The sequence below is a fragment of the Chelonia mydas genome, chromosome 12 (genome assembly GCF_015237465.2).
Source record: "Chelonia mydas isolate rCheMyd1 chromosome 12, rCheMyd1.pri.v2, whole genome shotgun sequence".
NCBI classification, from domain to species: domain Eukaryota; kingdom Metazoa; phylum Chordata; order Testudines; family Cheloniidae; genus Chelonia; species Chelonia mydas.
Window position 1 is genome coordinate 42,354,964 of NC_051252.2, and position 21,652 is coordinate 42,376,615.

General features: G+C 51.4%; 1 protein-coding gene across 2 annotated transcripts in view; it reads left to right on the forward strand.

Annotated features, from left to right (window-relative positions):
• The window catches only part of TAT (tyrosine aminotransferase), a 29,250-nt gene extending 8,956 nt beyond the window's left edge, over positions 1-20,294 (forward strand). For both annotated transcript variants that reach the window (XM_007062429.3, XM_043526466.1), the window contains exons 2-12: positions 7,586-7,810; positions 8,026-8,130; positions 9,113-9,180; positions 9,614-9,772; positions 10,281-10,419; positions 11,886-11,938; positions 12,524-12,676; positions 14,215-14,343; positions 14,952-15,035; positions 18,493-18,591; positions 19,446-20,294. In XM_007062429.3, the coding sequence (XP_007062491.1) occupies positions 7,594-7,810; positions 8,026-8,130; positions 9,113-9,180; positions 9,614-9,772; positions 10,281-10,419; positions 11,886-11,938; positions 12,524-12,676; positions 14,215-14,343; positions 14,952-15,035; positions 18,493-18,591; positions 19,446-19,589 (1,350 nt within the window). In that variant the 5' untranslated portion in view covers positions 7,586-7,593 and the 3' untranslated portion in view covers positions 19,590-20,294. The remainder of the gene's footprint in view (positions 1-7,585; positions 7,811-8,025; positions 8,131-9,112; positions 9,181-9,613; positions 9,773-10,280; positions 10,420-11,885; positions 11,939-12,523; positions 12,677-14,214; positions 14,344-14,951; positions 15,036-18,492; positions 18,592-19,445) is intronic.
• Positions 20,295-21,652: the final 1,358 nt, after the last annotated feature.

The following is a 21,652-nucleotide window of genomic DNA, read 5'->3' on the forward strand; positions in this document are numbered from 1 at the left end:
AAGGGAAGGGGGGCCTGACAGTATGTACCCAGAACCACCCGCAACAATGTTTTAGCCCCATCAGGCATTGGGATTTCTACCCAGAATTTAGATGGGTTGTGGAGACTGTGGGAACTCTGGGATAGCTGCCCACAGTGCAACACTCCAGAAGTCAACGATTGCCTCGGTAGTGTGGACACACTCCGCCAAGTACATGCACTTAGGGGATTTGTGTGGGGACACACACAATCGACTGTATAAAAATACTTTCTACAAAACCAACTTCTATAAATTCGACCTAACTTCATAATGTAGACATGGCCAGAGAATGGGGCAGCTGAGAGGTTGACAGGGAAGACAAAGAGTTTGGTGTGGGACATGTTAAGTATGATATACTGAAGGGTGTTTGGATTCCAGGGAGTATGTCTCTGATCTTAGACTGCTGTGCTGGGCATCACAAAATGGGGAAGAGATGGCCAGCCCTCTGTGGAGATAGAGGTGGTTAGGGACTATTTAGAAAAGCTGGACGTGCACAAGTCCATGGGGCCGGACGAGTTGCATCCGAGAGTGCTGAAGGAATTGGCGGCTGTGATTGCAGAGCCCTTGGCCATTATCTTTGAAAACTCGTGGCGAACGGGGGAAGTCCCGGATGACTGGAAAAAAGGCTAATGTAGTGCCAATCTTTAAAAAAGGGAAGAAGGAGGATCCTGGGAACTACAGGCCAGTCAGCCTCACCTCAGTCCCTGGAAAAATCATGGAGCAGGTCCTCAAAGAATCAATCCTGAAGCACTTACATGAGAGGAAAGTGATCAGGAACAGTCAGCATGGATTCACCAAGGGAAGGTCATGCCTGACTAATCTAATCGCCTTTTATGATGAGATTACTGGTTCTGTGGATGAAGGGAAAGCAGTGGATGTATTGTTTCTTGACTTTAGCAAAGCTTTTGACACGGTCTCCCACAGTATTCTTGTCATCAAGTTAAGGAAGTATGGGCTGGATGAATGCACTATAAGGTGGGTAGAAAGCTGGCTAGATTGTCGGGCTCAACGGGTAGTGATCAATGGCTCCATGTCTAGTTGGCAGCCGGTGTCACGTGGAGTGCCCCAGGGGTCGGTCTTGGGGCCGGTTTTGTTCAATATCTTCATAAATGATCTGGAGGATGGTGTGGATTGCACTCTCAGCAAATTTGCGGATGATACTAAACTGGGAGGAGTGGTAGATACGCTGGAGGGGAGGGATAGGATACAGAAGGACCTAGACAAAGTGGAGGATTGGGCCAAAAGAAATCTGATGAGGTTCAATAAGGATAAGTGCAGGGTCCTGCACTTAGGATGGAAGAATCCAATGCACCGCTACAGACTAGGGACCGAATGGCTAGGCAGCAGTTCTGCGGAAAAGGACCTAGGGGTGACAGTGGATGAGAAGCTGGATATGAGTCAGCAGTGTGCCCTTGTTGCCAAGAAGGCCAATGGCATTTTGGGATGTATAAGTAGGGGCATAGCGAGCAGATCGAGGGACGTGATCGTTCCCCTCTATTCGACACTGGTGAGGCCTCATCTGGAGTACTGTGTCCGGTTTTGGGCCCCACACTACAAGAAGGATGTGGATAAATTGGAGAGAGTCCAGCGAAGGGCAACAAAAATGATTAGGGGTCTAGAGCACATGACTTATGAGGAGAGGCTGAGGGAGCTGGGATTGTTTAGTCTGCAGAAGAGAAGAATGAGGGGGGATTTGATAGCTGCTTTCAACTACCTGAAAGGGGGTTCCAAAGAGGATGGCTCTAGACTGTTCTCAATGGTAGCAGATGACAGAACGAGGAGTAATGGTCTCAAGTTGCAATGGGGGAGGTTTAGATTGGATATTAGAAAAAACTTTTTCACTAAGAGGGTGGTGAAACACTGGAATGCGTTACCTAGGGAGGTGGTAGAATCTCCTTCCTTAGAGGTTTTTAAGGTCAGGCTTGACAAAGCCCTGGCTGGGATGATTTAACTGGGAATTGGTCCTGCTTCGAGCAGGGGGTTGGACTAGATGACCTTCTGGGGTCCCTTCCAACCCTGATATTCTATGATTCTATGATCTGTGGGCAGTCTCAGATTTCACTGACCTTAGTGGGTGTGTTAACCATTTTCCATTCCAGCTAAATAAGGGAACAAATTAATGCCCTGTTGTTTAATGATAGCCAAAACAAAGGTAGCCGTCTACTGCCCAAAGACTAGAGTGAATACAAACATGGGCTAGGATTTCCTTTGGTTGCAGCTGTGTCCGTGACTGAGCCAGAAGCAGCCAGAAAGCACCCAAAGAGAGGCAGAAAGCCAGGAGACAATGAAGTGACTTGTAATGTGGCCCTGAGAGAAGGCCACAAGAGAGAGATTTTTGGGCAGAGTGCTGGCTGGAAAGAGGCTCAGGGTTGGTGTATACTAGAGTACTTTGCTGATATAGCTGTACTGTGTTTTATACCAGCAAAGTACTCTTCCTTTGGACCCAATTTTTCCTGCAAAACTTCTGCTGGTATACCTAATTCCACCCCCTGTAAAAACACAGTTTTGCTGGTATAGCTGCATCTGTGCTAGAAGCTGTTGGCAAATTAGTGATGTCAGTCATAGATCACATCTCTCTGCACCACTGACTGACACTGGTATGTCTGGAGAACTTGGAAGTGTAGCCTTGGCTTTAGCATAGTGAGCAAAGGAACTGCCTCTTGTTGTTTGTTCCTACTGTGTTTGGGGAAACAGGACTTTGTACATCCTCTATAAATAGGATTGCATCAAAAATACTTGGCTCGTCATCAATTTCTCCTCCTAACAGAAACAATCGCCAAGGCTCCAAATATTGGCTAACCACTTGGGTAAAAAGAAAGCAGTAAGTTGACAGGCCCAGGAGGAGATGTTGGAGAGAGTGAAATCAAGATGTAGGACTGGGCCAAAGGAGACATGTCAGGGACTGGCAAGTGGACTATTGAATTCTTGACCAGTTGAAGCTACCGGCCTCCTAGTGGGTAGGAACAGAAGGGTGGTTATCCAGTGCCCTGTAGAGAACTCCACCACCACCACCATCATCCTCCCCTAGTCTCTGGTGTATCCTCCCCTCCTCCCTGCCTCTTCATGCACTGTCTGAGGTGCCATGGAGAGGTAACCCTGGAGTCGGTCCCTCTGGATCTCACTCTCAGCCCATGCTCCTCCCTCCTTCTCTAGGCTGGTCTCCAGCCTTGCTTGTAATTCAGGGCATGTCTACACTGCCCTGCAGTTCAGACTAATGGCATGTGACTAGCAGTGTGCAAGCACCAAAGGTCTGCACTGTAACTCCCCCCCCGGGTGGATGCTGCAGTCCTGAATGTAAAGGTTCCAAGTTCACACTAATGTACTCCTGACTGTGCACTGCTTTTCACACCCCTTTAGCCCAAATAGCAGGGCAGTGTAGACATGCCCTCCGATTCTTCTTCAAGGACCTCTGTAGATTCCCACTCATGGGATCAAAGGTGCCCGTGTCACCCTCTTCTGGAACCTTCGGCAAAGCCATGCCTGTTGGGCCTGGGGGCACTGAGTTTCCAGTTAACTGAGGAAAGGAATATGCGTCCCCAAACACTTCCATTCCCTTATTGATACCGTAGGCCACAGCTGAAGGAACCCACAGCTCCCTCTGGATCCTGGTTCCTGCTGCCCCCGACACCCCATCTGGCCAGGTCCCCAGCCTTATGTAACACAGATTATCTGTTGTCTCCATGCCAATATTTTCCCTGCTGCAGGCAGGATCTTGCCATGCCCTCCTCTGAACCTCGCTGCCATGCACAGGATTACAGGTAGAGTCTCTGGATTACGTCAATTTAGGGTGTTTATTGCCAGGCAGAATAGTCTACGTGAGGGCTTCAGGACTTAACCCTTACAGCTCTGTCTGAACTCAAAGAGATAAAAGCCTCTGGGAGAGGCAGAAAAAACAATTCACAAACATTTTGAAAATGTTTTGTTTGAGAGTTTCTGGGAGGAGCCAACTTCTCGTTTTCTTTTCTTTTTTAAAGTGTGTGTGGCTGGGGGGAGACAGCAAATGAAAATAACAAAATGTAGTTTTTCATTTGGAAAAAAACAAAGTTTTCAAAAACTAAATTTCTTTGTGAAATGTTTGTTTTTGACACAGGCTATTTTTCATGTGAAATCTTTTGACAAGCGCTGGCACGAGGGATGCAGCAGCTATTTCAGCACACGTAGCCCAGCTGCGGGTGTCGCTCCTGGGCACCTGACCCTTAACACCAGTGCAGTATCCTAACACTGCCATCTGCCCCTCCAATGCTTGATGTCCCAGAGCCACTCTGTTTTCCACTATTCTCTTCCTTGATCCTTGAGGTCCCCACAGGCCTCAGCAGTAGAGACACTGAAAGTTATACAACTCCCCAGCCACCAGACAAGTCCAGTGCCCCCAGCAAGAGATTGGCCAGCCCCCTAAGTGCCCAGGAGGCCCCTTGCTGCCGGACCTGATCCACACAACATGTTTTCCTATTAGAAGACAAAATGGTGAGCTCTTCGCTTCAGGCAAAGGTTGTTTCTGTACCCACCCACCCAGCACAATGGGGCACCCAAGTCAGCTAGCTGGGAGTAACCCTGGCTAACCTAGCCTATGCTATTGTCCTAGCCTATGCTGAGCATCATGTCACCTGTTTATAGCCACGTTCTGACAGAGCAACATGTCACCATGCAGTCGCACCCTAGGGCTGATGTGCACAGTTTTGTTTCCAGCTGACTCTGGGGCAGAGCTGCAGAATTAGTGCTAATAGCCTGTCAGGGCTGGTAGCTGGGTAATGAAAGCACCAGGCCAAGCCAGGGCCTTGCTCATCCTTTCTCCACCTACACTGGTGGATACCAACAGGCACTGTCATGATGACCTCTGACATTGTGTCATCAGCCTATCTGTTTGCAGGGAGATTAGCAGGGTTCCTGCAGCCCATGAGCAGCTCTTTGATCTTCAGTCAGCCCCAGACACACACAGTCTCAGTGGGGGAGGGTTGGCATCTATAGACTAGAAACAACCTTTGTAAGGCTAAAAAATTAAAACCTCCTTTACTTGTGCATGCTGCCCTCCCAGAGTAGCACCCCAAGGGGCAGTGAAGTGTCACTTCACATTGCTGTGACATCCCAGCACCTGCCCACCCCAAGAGAGGCACATTTGGAATCATTAGCTGTTTGCACTGAGGGGAGAGAAGTTGCATCACCTTCCATTATCTGCCAAGAAGATCAGGCTGTGTGGGCCCTGGGACAACTGAGACTCCCTTTAACTCTTAGGGCCCTGGCACATTCAGACAAAGGCTGAGAAGATGTGTGCCTGTTTGTTCAGTTGCCAAAGGAGTAACAGCCCCTCTCACAGGTATCTGCACGATGCCTGCAATCTGTGCCCTTCTGAGCTATGGGATCTAGAAACAAGGGGCCCAAAGCATTGGGGTGGGAAGGACAAACTTGCAGGTTTTGTTGTCCCCTCACTTTAGGGGTCAGTGGCTCTACAATATGCTTAGGTCGGGGTACCTGGGCCACTGGGGACTCCCATAGCTAGGTGCACAGGGGTAGGCAGCGCAGACAGGAAGTGTCCAGTGACATCCAGAAATCCAAACTATGCCCTTCTGCCTGCAGCTCCCGGAAAGAGTTAATGTGCAGGAGAGTACCAGACGTTTGAAGTGAGAGCAGTTGTAGTGGGGAGGGAGGGGGTGTTTTTGTGTGGGGGAGCACAGCCCTCACTGACAGCCAATAGCCGAAGGAGTCAAGCCCAACGCCCAGTTCTGGAAATTATTTCATGGGCTGGGGAATTGCATTTGAGTTTCTTCTCAGGACAACTTGTCAAGGATAAGGGACAGACTCGGACATTGGGCACTTGAGTGTCTCCCTCTCTGCGCTGTAGAAGGTAAAGTACCGAGCTCTGGCACTTGGTGTTTCCTTCAGGAGAGACTGGCCTGGGTCACTGCAGACAGAGTTTCTTCTTTCCATGCAGCCAGTTTCCCCTGCAGATAGGCAGTGCCCTAGGTTCTGGGCTGTGGGGCTGTTTCAGACCCATCTTGTCACTGTGCTGTGTGCAGGTTCTCCTGTGCCAGAGACTGGCCAAGTAAGCTCCTTCGTGTGTGTTCAGACCCCAGCTCCACTAGCAAGGAGGCCAGACGCTCAGGCCAAACACTTTTCTGACTGGGTTGAGTCTGTGGCTGGTTTCTTTGTCACTGGGCTCTGCTGAATGGTTTCCCTCTCCCAAATGGGTTTCCTCAGCAGAGCTGATAAGTGCAAGAAAAGCTCAAAGGAGAAACTCGAGCTTACATGGGGAAAAGTGAGGGCTGATAGCAGGAGAGAGCACCTCCCAACCCTCAGCTGAAATCTCGATGCTCTGTCTATGTCTCATCTGTCCTTCTATGGGGAGGTTCTGTGCAGCTGGGATTATGCTCGCTGGGGGACAAATCAGTCACTATTCTGGTTACACTTTTTGTAGATGGAAAGCACAAGATCACTGCTCAGTTTAATTCAGCCTCTCACAGAACGTGAGTGTAGCCTGAGCCCCTGGTGAGCAATAAGTGAGGGGGACCCTTGGTCCAAGCCACAGTAGGTGAATGAGTCCGTTCTGCCTTAGCCAATGGCAGCTCCCCTTTTCTAGGAGCTTCACTGCACACCCTTCACTATGCCTGTTATTATCTGCTCAGGAATTCTCATCTCCTCCCCATGGGCCATCTCTCTGCTGCCTTCTCAGTGACAGAGAGGGAACTGTGTGTTTTACACCTTCCTCTCTGCAGGGTCTGCCCTGAGGAACAGTGCGGGGCCAACAGCGTCTCTGCAGAGTCTAAGCTGTCATTTTAACAGCATTAAGTGTTTGTCCTTTCAGTTGTGGAGGACCTTTCTGAGCATCACCCCTACCAGGTGCTAAGAGTGTCTGCAGACAGACAGGCAGTCACAAATGGGGTAAATCCATCCTTGCTGTCAGGGGCTTACACCTAGGATGGCTTCAGCCTAACAGCTCTGGGAGGCATGACTGACCCCCATTCGTCTCAGCAGTGTGTTTATTCTGAAGCCCAGTGATGACCATGAAAATGACAAGGTTGCAAACTCCCAACATGCAGCTTTAGCAGAAACCGGCCTCTCCTGTGGGGCTGTGGGTGGAGTTTGTGCTGTGGGTGGAGCTGGGGTGGAGTAGAATCTTTATTTCTGTTCTCCTGCGGCAGGGTCTCATTTAGAGTGACCAGATGTCCCAATTTTATAGGGACAGTCCTGATATTTGGGGCTTTGTCTTATATAGACACCTATTACACCCCCATCCCGATTTTTCACACTTGTGTGTGGTCACCCTAGTCTCATTAGTATGTGGGCTGGCTTTCCCCTTCTATTTCTTTCCTCTCTCTCCCTTCCCCATCCCTACTCTCTCTGCCTCCCTTTCCTTTCCAGTCTGTCTGTTAGCACTGCTGATCTAGGAGCTGGGATTAGGGATCGGTATGTGAGGCCCAGTGACCATCAAAGGCCTAACTTCAAAGGCCTCACTTTTGGACCCTCAAGCAGCAACTCCCCTTTGTATCTTGTATGGGGCAGAGCACACGGCTGGTGCATAACAAATAATGCACAACAATGGCTAATTCTGGGGAGTGCTCTTTCTCTTGGGCAGATCTCAGAATGGACTCTTACCTGATCCAAATGAACGGCAATAGCGATGTCCATGTACATAGAAATGGGAACAGCCCCTCCCTGGGGAAGGTGAAAGGCCGGAAGCCTAGATGGGCAGTCCGGGCCTCTGAGATGTCCAAGAAGACTTTCAATCCCATCCGAGCCATCGTGGACACCATGAAAGTGGAACCCAACCCAAACAAGCCCATGATCTCCTTGTCTCTAGGTGAGTACTGGGAAATGTGCTGTTCCTGCCAGCAGTGCCTTGTGTGGCTGTAGAGTGGGGGTGGTAATTGAAGAGGTGTGGTACTGAGGGCTCCTGAGCTCAGCTGGCAGCCGAGGGGTTTCTGAAGCGTGCAGGAGGGGAGGGTGTGCTGTGTACAGCTCTGTCATTAAAGGACATGAGAAACAAAGATTTTGCTGTTTGTCATTCCCTAAAAGGTGACCCAACAGTATTTGGAAACCTCCCCACTGATGATGAGGTCACCCAGGCTGTGAAGGAGGCCCTGGACTCGGGGAACTACAATGGATATGCTCCTTCAGTCGGTAAGGTCCCATGATTCCTCTTCTAAGGGTAGTGTCCTAGCCCGGCTTGTGCACAAGAGGACAGGGCTGAGCCCGGGGATCTAGACGGATATTGTGTTTCACCTTTCTGACTGACACTGACTCACTCCGATCCATATATTACTCTGGCCTGTGTGTGCCCATGCACACCAATGAGCAGCAGGGCATTTGAACAGGTTGGAGGCCTGATTTGCTCATGGAGGAGCTTTTGTCCCGGTCATTTTGTGGCCCTTGTTCTGGGAAAAGGCTTCTCCTGCCACAGTAGCGCAATGTGGGCAGGGCATTGCATCTTTGTTCTGCGCCATATCTTGTCACTTTGGCCAGCTATTTTAGTCCCATTCTTCACAGGAAAGTGCTTCAAACAATCATTCAAGACCCATGGGAGGCCAAATCCATCCCTGTTGTGACCACATAGATGCTGAGGATATCCCCTCAGAGTGAGGGCCCTGGAGCAGAGCAAAGATTGCTGCATTTCCACACAGTTTTGTTCTTGGTGTTAACTGATATAAGTACGGCACTTTCCACACCACGTTGGCTTGGCCATGGAGGTTGTAGACCCAGTTACCAGTGGAGTTAACTTGGGCTGTGGGGACTGGGCATGGGGCATTAATTCAAGGGCAGGGGGGCTTTGCATAGGAGCAGGCCCTTACCTGTGCTGTAAAGCCTGCACCTCCCAGGCCTGCTCTGGGGCCAGGACGTCACCTGCTCTGGGTGCTGAGAGCAGCTGGTTCAGTGATGGAACAAGGTGCTTGTGTCAGGGCCCACTGATGTTGTCTTTTGTTTCCTTCGGAATTCAGACAAATTCCATCCTGCCCTGGGATTTATTCCTCTGGAGTCTCTCTGGGTTCTGGAGACCCCTCTTTGTGCTGCGTGGTCTCTGTCTCATGACTCTTGTGGTTCCTGCACAGAACAGGGAAATCTGGTAAAACCACCGTCACTCCATATTCCATCCTTCTCTCCCAAGGGTACCAGTCTTGCCGGCAGGTGATTGCTGCGTATTATAGCTGCCCCGAAGCACCTCTGGAAGCTCAGGTAATGAAGCCTTCCTGGCAAGAGTCCTCACTGGAGAATGAACAGGCTCTGTGGTGTTAGCAACAAATTAGACAGTGCAGCACGGTGGGGCCCCAGCTGGGCTTTTCTCACACCTTGTCTCTATCCAAGGAGAGAGCAAGATGGCTGGACATGATCCATATCCAAAGTGATCTTGTCTGGCTTTCTGCCCCAATCCTGGGTCCTGCCTGTCACCCATCCCTGGCTTTCTGATCTGGTGGGTTTGAGCTCCCCAGAAGCCAGCAGTGGTTGCTGCTTTCTGTTTAGCTTCTTCCAGGCCCCTTTAGCCAATAAGTTCTTGCTTCTGGCAGACCCATGGACAATTCGTTACTCCCAGTTCAGCTGTCAGCTCTGGAATTTCTGAGAGCAGCCTCTGGTTGCATTCGAAGAGCTCATTCTCGTTTGCTGTCTGCAGGACGTTATCCTGACGAGTGGCTGCAGCCAGGCTATCGAACTTGCATTAGCAGTGCTGGCTAATCCAGGGCAGAACATCCTGGTGCCAAGACCTGGCTTCTCTCTCTACAAGACCCTTGCACTTTCCATGGGGATTGAGGTCAAATTCTACAACCTCTTGGTAAGGCAGTTAGGAGTGGAATGCCACCCCCCTCTAGAGAGCTCCCAGGGATCTCTTACCCCTCCTCATAAGGAAAGGGAGGAAGGCGTGAAGTGCCAGAGCCAAATAAGCTGGTGCCAGAGCCCATCAGCCCAGCCCTTCTCATGGGCCTTCAGCTTTCCATGGTGGCTGTTCTCCCCAGGGCCCCTGTGTAAGCTGTGCCTTCTCATGGGGGGAAGAAATGCCGGTACCTTTCATTAGGCGCAAAGCACAGCTATGTCTGCATGGTCTTTGCCCTGCGCCTGGCCACATACGCTCCACATCCTGCGCCTGGACGGATCTTCATGCCTCACTCTGGGCCTGGACTCCTGGCTAGTCCTTCAGCCTGTGCCCAGCTCCTCACTCTGTGCCCGGCCCTGCTGCACTTCATCCCCATGCCTGGTGCCCAGCCCCCAGCCGGATCCTCACTCCATACTCCATGCCTTATTCTTCATCTTCACGCACCCTCTCCCTCTCCTCCTCTCACTAGCCTGAGAAATCCTGGGAAATTGACTTGAAGCACTTGGAGTCGCTGGTGAATGAGAAGACGGCCTGTGTCATTGTGAACAACCCATCTAACCCCTGCGGCTCCGTATTCAGCAAAAGCCATCTCCAGAAAGTCCTGGCCGGTGAGTCTCTGAGCACTGAGCCAGGGCAGGGCTTTTGATTCGCTGCCTTGTCCTATCCTCTGCTTATCTGTTTCAATCTAATTATGGTGAGCAATATGGCAGGACCTGACCTATTATGTGGCTATGTTGGTGCTACAGAAATAACAGTACCAGGGCCTGGAGGATTCCTCCAGGAATGCAGGATGCAGGGTCCTGCACTTAGGATGGAAGAATCCAATGCACCGCTACAGACTAGGGACCGAATGGCTAGGCAGCAGTTCTGCGGAAAAGGACCTAGGGGTGACAGTGGACGAGAAGCTGGATATGAGTCAGCAGTGTGCCCTTGTTGCCAAGAAGGCCAATGGCATTTTGGGATGTATAAGTAGGGGCATAGCGAGCAGATCGAGGGACGTGATCGTTCCCCTCTATTCGACACTGGTGAGGCCTCATCTGGAGTACTGTGTCCAGTTTTGGGCCCCACACTACAAGAAGGATGTGGATAAATTGGAAAGAGTCCAGCGAAGGGCAACAAAAATGATTAGGGGTCTAGAGCACATGACTTATGAGGAGAGGCTGAGGGAGCTGGGATTGTTTAGTCTGCAGAAGAGAAGAATGAGGGGGGATTTGATAGCTGCTTTCAACTACCTGAAAGGGGGTTCCAAAGAGGATGGCTCTAGACTGTTCTCAATGGTAGCAGATGACAGAACGAGGAGTAATGGTCTCAAGTTGCAATGGGGGAGGTTTAGATTGGATATTAGAAAAAACTTTTTCACTAAGAGGGTGGTGAAACACTGGAATGCGTTACCTAGGGAGGTGGTAGAATCTCCTTCCTTAGAGGTTTTTAAGGTCAGGCTTGACAAAGCCCTGGCTGGGATGATTTAACTGGGACTTGGTCCTGCTTTGAGCAGGGGGTTGGACTAGATGACCTTCTGGGGTCCCTTCCAACCCTGATATTCTATGATTCTATGATTCTATGATTCACCCCACACTGTGTGTCTTACCCTGTTCCCAGGGCCTTTGGGACAACCCTGCACAGAGTCAGCATGGCCAGGGAAGGGATGCAGGATGAGAGCTCCTAGGGTCTGTCCCTGGTTCTGTCCCTAACCCACTGTGTGGCCTTCCCTTCCCTTCTCTGGCAGTATAATGGGGATCACACTCCTGATCCACCTCTCAGAATCCTGCTGAGAAAGCCTTCAACATTACGATTAGTGGATCAGTGGTGTCTGTCCCAGGCCTGGGGTCAGAGCAGGCATAGGCCCTGCAAGCCTAGCCCTGGGAAGGATTGTTCCTAACAATGTATTCTCTAACACTTTGTCCATTGGTTTGCATATCCAAAGTAAGGAATATGGAGATACTCTGTGGGTGGATTGGGGTCTGTTGTGTAGGGCTAGGGGAGAGCCCATGCCTGCCCTCTGTAGGATGAGGGTGAGTCTGCACCCTGTAGGGCAGCAAGGCAGCCAGTTTCAGTGTTTACTTCTCTCCCCCAGTGGCCTCGAGACAGTGTGTCCCCATCCTAGCTGATGAAATCTATGGAGACATGGTGAGTGCCTGTCCCTGCCATGCACAACCGTTTGCACCCAGAGCCTGGGTCTGTGGCTTCTCACTATACACTTGCCCCTTGGTAGCAGAGTTTAGGAGTAACTAGCCCCAGACAAGAGCCATAGCCATTAGTCCTGCTGCCTTTGAGTACAGCCATGTACAGTACTTGCAGCTCCCTGGTCCTGTCTGCCCAGCTGTCCCCTGGAAGGGCGTCTTGTGTCTGGTACTCTCCTTTCCTCTGGGTGGGTCAAACTCAGAGCTGCAAGCACTCATGCTCTTGTGTGCATTGCTGTGCTTGTGTCTCCCATCCAGGGGCCCCTGTCATCCCTTAATTAGGACCAGATGTGCAAGGGCTGGTTCTTTGCACTGCACATGAACTCCCCCTTGAAGCATCCCTACAGCTCCCCCAAACCTGCTCGCTGCACCATCTCTTTCATGCCAGAGTCTCACTGCTCATTGCTCATCTGCTTTGATATCCCTGCCAGTGAGTTAATGAGCCAAACCCTTGCCCTCCCAGAACTCCCCTGTCTCTCACAGGGAATTGGCAAGGAGAGGGTGGCCGCTAACGCATCCTCCTGTCTCACAGGTGTTTGCAGAGTGCAAGTATGAGCCCATAGCAACTCTTAGCACCAACGTGCCGATCTTGTCCTGTGGCGGCCTAGCCAAGCGATGGCTGGTCCCAGGCTGGAGGATGGGGTGGATCCTGGTTAATGATCGGAGAGACATCTTTGGGAATGAGGTGAGGAACGCTGTCTGGTAGTCTTCTCGATGCCCGCAATAGCACCACACACTAAACATGCACAGGCCGCAGGCACCTTCCCCTGCGTGTGTGCACACCGCTGCCTTTCACTCCAGCACAAGCATGCACTCTTCCTCCTGCTCACACACTCTCCCTTGCATGCGCACACGCACGTGCCCTCGTGTTCCTGCCTGCTACTTCATGCGCACATGCTGCCTTTTTTTCACAGTTGCCAACTTTCTTGCGGTAAATAAGCACCCTGACTTTCACAGTAAGCCAAAAATCAAGCTAATCCCATTTCAAAACAAGGCCAAAACAAGCCAATCCCTAAGAATCCCAACACTCTATGTGACTAGATCCCCGTGGCAGGCAGTCTGGGACTGTGGTGGGCCTCCTGTGCACCCCTTACTCTATCCCCGCCTTGCCCCTGCTTGCCCCTTGCCCCTGCTTGCTGGGAGCTGATCAAAAAAAAGAAGCAACAAGCTACAAGCCAATTAAGCCAAAAGCAAGCCTAATTTCTGTGATTTTTTTCACGGGTTTGGCATGTCTGCTTCTCTTGCATGCCACTTTGGAGGCAAAGGGTTTTGCGTTCCTCTCTATCAGGCAAGCCCTGTTTCCCCTATAGCAATAACACAAAGTCGTGCTGTCCCCTTGTGGTCCCTGTATGCTCTAATGTGGTTTCTCCTTATTGGTTGAACAAGATAGCAGGTGGTGGTGCAGCCTGAGCTTTGGCTCTTCAGTTATCATTCACTGATTTGTGGCCCGGTGATACCCCGTAGAGCTGGGAGCTTTCCACAAATCTGGGGCACCCGAGAGCTCACAATAGACAGCAGAGGAAGAGGGCAATGTTGATATCACCTGTCCCTGGCTGGCCATGATGCAGTATCCAATGGTGATTAAACGGAATGGAAATGAGCAGAGTGAACCAAAGACTGTGTCACAACAGAGATGGTTTGCAAAGGCTCTGGCATGGGTTTGCTTCAGGCAAGTCCCAGCCCTTTGGTATTGGTGTGTTTGGCTGGGAAGCCCTGACACTTGTGTGCACAGTTTAATCAAATCAATGGTCAGTGATAGTGGATTCTCAGGCACAAAGGAGTCTGAGATGCTGGGGTTGGTCGTGTACTAGCCTCAGCCCCAGACTACTTCAGAAAAGCCTAGGAGCTACTCTAACATATCAGATGCCCTCTGGTAACAGGAAACTCCAGCTAGTGAGCTCTGGCTGCTTCCTGGCCCCTTTGCACCATAAGCGTGGTGTGAAAGGGCTGGATCCTAACTAAGGATCGTGGACCAGCTCTGGCCCTCAAACACAGCTAGTGACACTAGGGCCTTCATAGATAGTCTGCAGACACCTGTGATACAGACCCCAGATAATGGGACTGGCTCCAGAATGCTTTGCAAAGTTTGAAAAACACCCCTTGTCCAATTGTGGCCGTGTTTGATCCTATGAATAGCTAGAAATGCTGGCGTCAGGGTGGGAGCATTTTCCTTTCCTTCATGAGTGTGCGATCTTTGAGGTAAGAGTGTCACCTGTGTTTCAGATCAGGGATGGCCTTGTAAGGCTGAGTCAAAGGATCCTGGGACCCTGCACAATTGTCCAGGGGGCACTGGAACACATCATCCACCGAACACCCCCAGAATTTTACCACAACACCCTCAGCTTCCTCAAGGTATGTCCCCCTAGAGAGAGGTATTTAGAGTGAGAGCGGACCAGCAGCATTCCTCAGCAGGTCAAACAGGACTATGAATCATCACAGTGGTGTCTTGCTAGGGACCTCATCTTCCCATGTCCACTCTCTCCCAGCAGGGTGGGCTGGAGAGAGCGGGGCAGGAGTGCCAGCTATGGGGGGAGCTCCTGGCTACTGCAGTCCTGGCATCTCCTAGCAGGGGGCGCTGCCAGGAGGGGGTCAGGAGCACCGGGATGCGGGGAGCTCCTGGCTACGACTGTCCTGACCAATTCTAGCAGGGGTGCTACCAGGAGGGGGCAGGAGTACCAGCTGTGGGGAGCTCTTGACAATCCAGTCGCAGCGCTGCCAGCCAGGAGGTGCTGTAGGAAGAAATGCCGGGGGCGGGAGGGGTGTCTACACTAATTTGCTGAGGTCAGCTCAGTCACCTCGACTGCACTCAAGGCCGTTAACATCTGTCCTGTTTGCATTAGATGCCCCTTTATTTGCAGTGGGGGGCCTGTCTTGGGTTCTGGCCAAGAATTTGTCTCCAATTTGCTGAGCTGCTTCCTGGAATGTCCCGAGTCCTGAACTCTCTCCTCTCTGCCTTTCAGTCCAATGCTGACCTTTGCTATGCTGCCCTGTCTGCCATCTCTGGACTCCAGCCCATCCGGCCCTCAGGGGCCATGTACCTCATGGTAAGTGAGGCGCTAATGTGCCATTTTCAGAGCTTTGCTTTGCTCAGTGCATGCTGGATCCTGTTGCCCTGCCCAGTGTCTGCCTTGTCTGCTTAAAATGTGAGTTGTTCAGGGAAAGGCCTGATTCTAGTATATCTGGGCAGCGCCCGGCACAGTGGGGCCCTGATCTCAGCTGGGGCAGGGCCTGTCTCTTACTGTGTCTGGGCAGCGCTCGGCACAGTGGGGCCCCATTCTTCAGAGAGTCGTAGAGTTTAAGGCCAGGGGAGACCACTATGTCATTTAGTCTGACCTCCTGTGTAGCACAGCCCAGAGAATTCCACCCAGCTACCCCTCTGGTGAGCCCAGTAGCTTGTGTCTGGCTAAAGCAAATTGTCCAAAAAGGCACTGTTCTGGAGTTGAAGACATCAAGAGATGGAATATCACTACTTCCCTTGGCTGTTTGGTCCAATGGTTAATCGCCCTCACAGTTAAAAAACATTGTGCCTTTAACCTTCAGCCGCTGGTTCTCATTATTCCTTTGTCTGTGAGAAGATTCAAGAGCCCTTTAGTACCTGTTATTTTCTCCCTGTGAAGATACTGATGTACTGTAAACAAGTCATATCTCAATCTTCTTTATGAGAAGCTACCAACAGACTGAACTCATTATGTCTCTCACTGTAAAGCATTTTCTCCAGCCCTTGAAACATTTTTCTGGCTCTTGTCTGCACCCTCTCCAGTTTTTCAGTATCCTTTTTAAAAGTTGGGCACGAGAACTCCTTCACGGTATTCTAGCATCAGTCTCACCAATGCCGCATACAGAGATAAAATCACCCTTCTGTTCACTAATTTATACACCCAAGGAGTGCATTGGCCCTTTTTGCCATAGCATCTCACTGGGAGCTCATGCTGAGTTGTTTGTCCACTATCACTCTAAATCCTGTACAGTTATTGCTTTCCAGAATGTGGTCCCCCATTCTGCAGGCATGGTGTGTGTTCTGTGTTCCTAGGTATTCTTTATATTTGACTTTATTAAAACTTATTTTGATTGAACGGGCCCAGTTTACCAAGCAATCCAGATCACTCTGTATGACTTCCCTGTCCTCAGCATTATTTACCACTCCACTAATCTTTTGTGTCATCCTTATATTTACTGCCAGATCATTGACAAAAATGTTGAATAGCATCAGGCCTAGTACTGATCCTTGCAGAACCCCACTAGCAATATCCACACTCAGTGACTGTTCCCCAGTGACAACTATTTTTTGAGCTCTGTCAGTTAGCCAGTTCTTAATCCATTTATCATGTGCTTAGTCTTTATAGATATTGCTAATTTTTTTATCAGAGTGTCATGCGGTACTAAATCAAAGACTTAACAAAAATCTAAGTACACGGTTACTTTTTCAACCAAACTTTTAATCTCATAAAATAATGAAATCCAGTTTGCTTGACAAGATGTATTTTCCGTAAACACCACATTGGCTGGCATTAGTTATATCCCTGTTCTTTAATTCTTTGTCAGCTGAATCATCTTTACCGTTATTCTGAGTGGGATGTCTATAGTTGCCTGAGTCATGCCACTTGCCCTTTTTGAAAATTGACACAACGTGAACACTCTTCCAGTCTTCTTGAATGTCCCTAGAACTGCATGGTTTATTAAAAATGAACCAGCAGGCCAAAGATCTGATCAGCCAGCTCTTTTAGGGCTCTTAGCTACAAGTTGACCAGGTCTGCTGTTCTTAAAATGTTTTATCTCTAGTAGATGCTGTTTATCATCCTCTTTTGTTACTAGTAGACTGGAAAGTAGCTCATCATTCTCATTTCCAAATATAGAACAAATAATCTATTAAATACCCTTGCCTTTTCTACATCATTATTAACAATTTTATCATCTCCCTCTAATAATGGACTTGTACCATTGTTCATAAAAAAATCCTTCTTATTCTCCTTAGGCGTGCCAGCCATGAATGTCCCTTGATGTCTTTAGCTTCCCTTATCAATTTTCTGTACTTCATCACTTCTAATTTATATCAATTGCTAACTATTTTAACCTTTTTCCATTTGTAATATATTGTCTTTTTACTTCTGATTGCTGACTTTATTCTGCCACTGGCTTTTGGCCAAAGTTTTCCTCTTTCTTGATCGTGAATTCATGGCGTTTTGCCATCTAGTAAACTCTTCTTAAACAACTGAGAATTTTCATTCACATTTTTCTGTGTAAATTTCACTCATAATTTCTGTCAGCTTTGGGAAATTAGCCCCTTTGAAGCACCAAATATATATCAGAACCTTCCTCTCTTTGCCCATAATGAATGTAATCAGGTCATGATTGCTGGTCCCTAGGTAACAACCAACTTCCAGTTCAGTGAACAGTCCATCATTATCCATCACAATGAGGTCCAGAATAGAGTTACCTCCTGCTGGCTGCAGTCCCTTTGTGTTAGAAAATCAGCATCAAAATGTTTCACAAACTCTAATGGAGTTTTGCTTCTGGCTGCATGGGACCTCTAACATGTCTTCTCAACTGAAGTCCCCCATCACAACCATTTTTCTTTCCACATATTACAGACAAGTGCTTAAGAAGTTACTCAACCAGTTCTCTGGTCTGTAACAGATCCCCATCACTGCCCCCTCCTGGGCATTAACAGCACATTGAACCACCTGCATTGAAGAGCTGGTGCTTCTGAGCTATCAGTAACTCTAAAACAGGTTATGGTTTCTTTAATGGAGTCACCCTCCCCGCTGTACTCCCTCTCCTTCCTTGACAGGCCCTCCCACCTTGTCAGTAACAATAGTGCGGAATGACAATGTGTTTGCAGCTGCCTTCAGCTAGGACTGAGGTTTCCTGCTTCAGAGTTTGAGGTTAATGTAGGGTGGCAGACCCTGTTTGTGGGGCCACTGCTAGCCTAGTGATTCTAGAGCATGGGGTGGGGGTGGGGGGTGAGGCACAGTGCAAGCACAAATACAGCCTTCAGTTTCACACACATGGCACGGGCTGTATAGGGCCGGCAGGGGGAGGGGGCGGAGGGATGCAGGGGACACGGGGCTGTATATGCTGCCGAGGGGGTGGAGGGATGTGGGGGGCATGGGGCTGTATAGGCTGCGGGGGGTAGGAGGGATGCAAGCGACACAGGGCTGTATAGGCTGCGGGGGGGAGCAGGTGGAGGGATGTGGGGCGCACGGGGCTGTATGGGCTGCAGGAGGGAGGAGGGATACCAGGGGCATGGAGCTGTATAGGGCTGCGGGGGGAGGACGGGGGCATGAGACTGTATAGGCTGCGGGGGAAGGATGGATGCAGGAGGCACGGGACTGCATAGGGGCAGGGAGGAGGAATGTGGGGCGCATGGGGCTCTATAGGCTTTGGGGGGGGGGGAGGAGGGATGCGGAGGGCATGGGGCTGCATAGGGGTGGGGAGGAGGGATGCTTTGGTGCAATCCTATCCAGCCTTGGCCTCTGACATCCCTAAATTTCTGCGCTGCAGGTTGGAATTGAAATGGAGCATTTCCCCAAGTTTGAGAACGATGTGGAGTTCACCGAACAGCTGATCTCAGAGCAGTCAGTCTTCTGCCTGCCAGCCTCGGTCAGTGTTCCTCTCAGAGCAGCCACACGTGTAGAGAGTCTGGGGGAGTGCTCTAAGCTCTGAGCCCGGGGCACCCAGTGGGGGGCTGGGAGCTCTGAGCATGGGGCATTGGGGGCGTGGGGCTGGGAGCTCTGAGCATGGGGCATCGGGGGGAGGGGGCTGGGTGTCATGTGGTCTGCCAGAAGCCCTGGGCAGTGCTGCAATGGTCACTCGTTGCCCTAGCCAGGCCCCAGGTAGCCGCTATCCTGTCTCTCAGACTGCAGAGTCTGCCCCTCTGCTGTGCATCCCGTGTGTTCCTGAGCTCTGTGTCCTCTCTGCTTCGCACAAGAGCAGCTCTCTGTGGAGTTCGCACTAGCTCAGTTCAGTGCCCTGTGCAAACCCCCTGCGGCCCCATTCATGGTGCAGGGACAAAGCTGGAGCCTTGCTGCACGTCTCCCCTTCCCGCTCCCATTGCCCGCAGTCACCCACCCAGTTCCTTAGCCACTCACTGAGCCTTGAGGGTCCTCGGCTCCCTCCAGCCTGTTCTCTGGGTCCTGCCCAGGGGCTACCGAGCTCAACCCCACCAGCTCTTTGCTTACAGCCCCTTCCCCTGAGGGTCTCACCACTCCTTGCTGACGCAGCAGCCACAGGAGGTTTGCGCTGTGAAAGGCATTTTACAGATGGAGATGCTGATGGGCCAGGATTAGATCCCACAGCTCCTGGCCACAGTGCTATGCTCCTTTCATCTGGCTAGGCCTATCCCTGTGGGTTGTGCTTGCTCGTGGGACACAGCCGGGGACCTGGCAGGGCAGGGGTCTGAGATCCCAGTTTCACCCCTGCCCAACTAACCAGCCTTTTCCCATGGTTCATTTCAGTGTTTTGAGTACCCCAGTTTCTTCCGGGTGGTGCTAACGGTGCCCGAGGAGATGATGGTGGAGGCCTGCAGTCGCATCCAGGAGTTCTGTGAAAGGCACTACCAGGGCAATGAGGGGGCCCAGGACCTGGAATGTGACAAGTAGCCAGGAGTGCCCTCTACTCTGCCTCCGCTCAGCCACCCCGTAAATGAGCAGCAGTGGGCAGGGTAGGGCTGCCCTCAGGTCAGCACCTACATCCCATTGCACCTAATGCAACTGGAGCAGACTACAATCCTGCAGAGATTCTGCATGTTCCCTGGGCTCATGGGAACCAGCAGCCATCATTCTACCCCATTCACAAACCCTCAGGCACCCAGTGTCCCACTACCCGCCAGGGAGCCCATGCTCTGATCTGTGTCAGTGAACCGCAGCGTCCTTCATACAGGGCCTGCGGCTTCGACTCAGGCAGGCAGTCGTAGTATGTGGGAACCGTCACTTAGCTGTTCAGTTTGAGGGTCTCTGTTATTGCAGGGCAGTAGCTGGGAGACCCCACGCTGAATGGAAGATGACAACTTCTAATTCCCTTCACTAGCAATTACATGGGATGCTGAGCTGGACTCTTCCACTGACAGAGCCATGCATGTGTCGGAGCAGAGTTCTCAGCCTCTCTCTGGCTGGAGCAGTACTGGATGGTCTGGTGTACATGTGGCATGATGGACCCTTGTTTGTCTGTACCACAGAATGTCAATGACTGTTCCTGATGTCTCCCCTTTATGTTCTCTAAGGAGCAGGAGCTCTGTGTACTCAGCCCTTGGTGTTGCAAAGGGCATAAATTATTGTAACTATTTTATTAATAAATGTTCGGATGTGCCTGGCCTTGTGCTGTGACCCGCCCTGCTGGGGCTGCTTCTGTATCTGCCCTGGACATCTGAGGCACGGTTCGTCTTCCTTCGACACTTTTTGTTGGCTGTTCCACACCAGCCTGAGGCTGGAACAGAGACCAGACAGGACCGTGATCTTCATACATTTCACTTGGATACCAGGCAAAACTACTGAACCCCCCAGCACCTCTCTGCCAAAGCATTTTCACTTGGAAGATGTGCTGATGACTACACTGAACATCATCAGGTTTTCAGTCCTAAAACTTCACCTGCCAAACCCCTAAAGACACAGACACATGCTAGAGCCAGCCCCAGGCAACCCAGAATCTGTGCTTCACAGAAATGAACATCCCTCCCGCTCCACTCATGGCCACCATTGACCTCAGTGCTGCCCTCTGCACCACCCTCCACACACACCACTGACCTCCACCCGGCCCTTGTACACAGCCCACCGCCCTCCACACACACCACTGAGCTCCGCCCTGCCCTTGTACACAGGCCACCCCCCTCCACACACACCATCAACCTTCACCCCACCCTCGTACACAGCCCTCCCGCCTCCATACACACCATCTACCTCCACCCCGCCCTCGTACACAGCCCAACCCCCTCCACACACACCACTGAGCTCCGCCCTGCCCTTGTACACAGCCCACCCCCCTCAACACACACACCATGGACCTCCACCCCGCCCTCGTACACAGCCCACCGCCCTCCACACACACCATCAACCTCCACCCCGCCCTCGTACACAGCCCACCGCCCTCCACACACACCACTGAGCTCTGTCCTGCCCTCGTACACAGCCCTCCCCCCTCCACACACACCACTGAGCTCCGCCCTGCCCTCGTACACAGCCCACCGCCCTCCACACACACCATCAACCTCCACCCCACTCTCGTACACAGCCCTCCCCCCTCCATACACACCATCTACCTCCACCCCACCCTCGTACACAGCCCAACCCCCTCCACACACACCACTGAGCTCCGCCCTGCCCTCGTACACAGCCCACCGCCCTCCACACACACCATCAACCTCCACCCCACCCTCGTACACAGCCCACCGCCCTCCACACACACCACTGAGCTCCGCCCTGCCCTCGTACACAGGCCACCCCCCTCCACACACACCATCAACCTCCATCCCACCCTCGTACACAGCCCACCGCCCTCCACACACACCATCAACCTCCACCCCACCCTCGTACACAGCCCTCCCCCCTCCATACACACCATCAACCTCCACCCCACCCTCGTACACAGCCCAACCCCCTCCACACACACCACTGAGCTCCGCCCTGCCCTCGTACACAGCCCACCGCCCTCCACACACACCATCAACCTC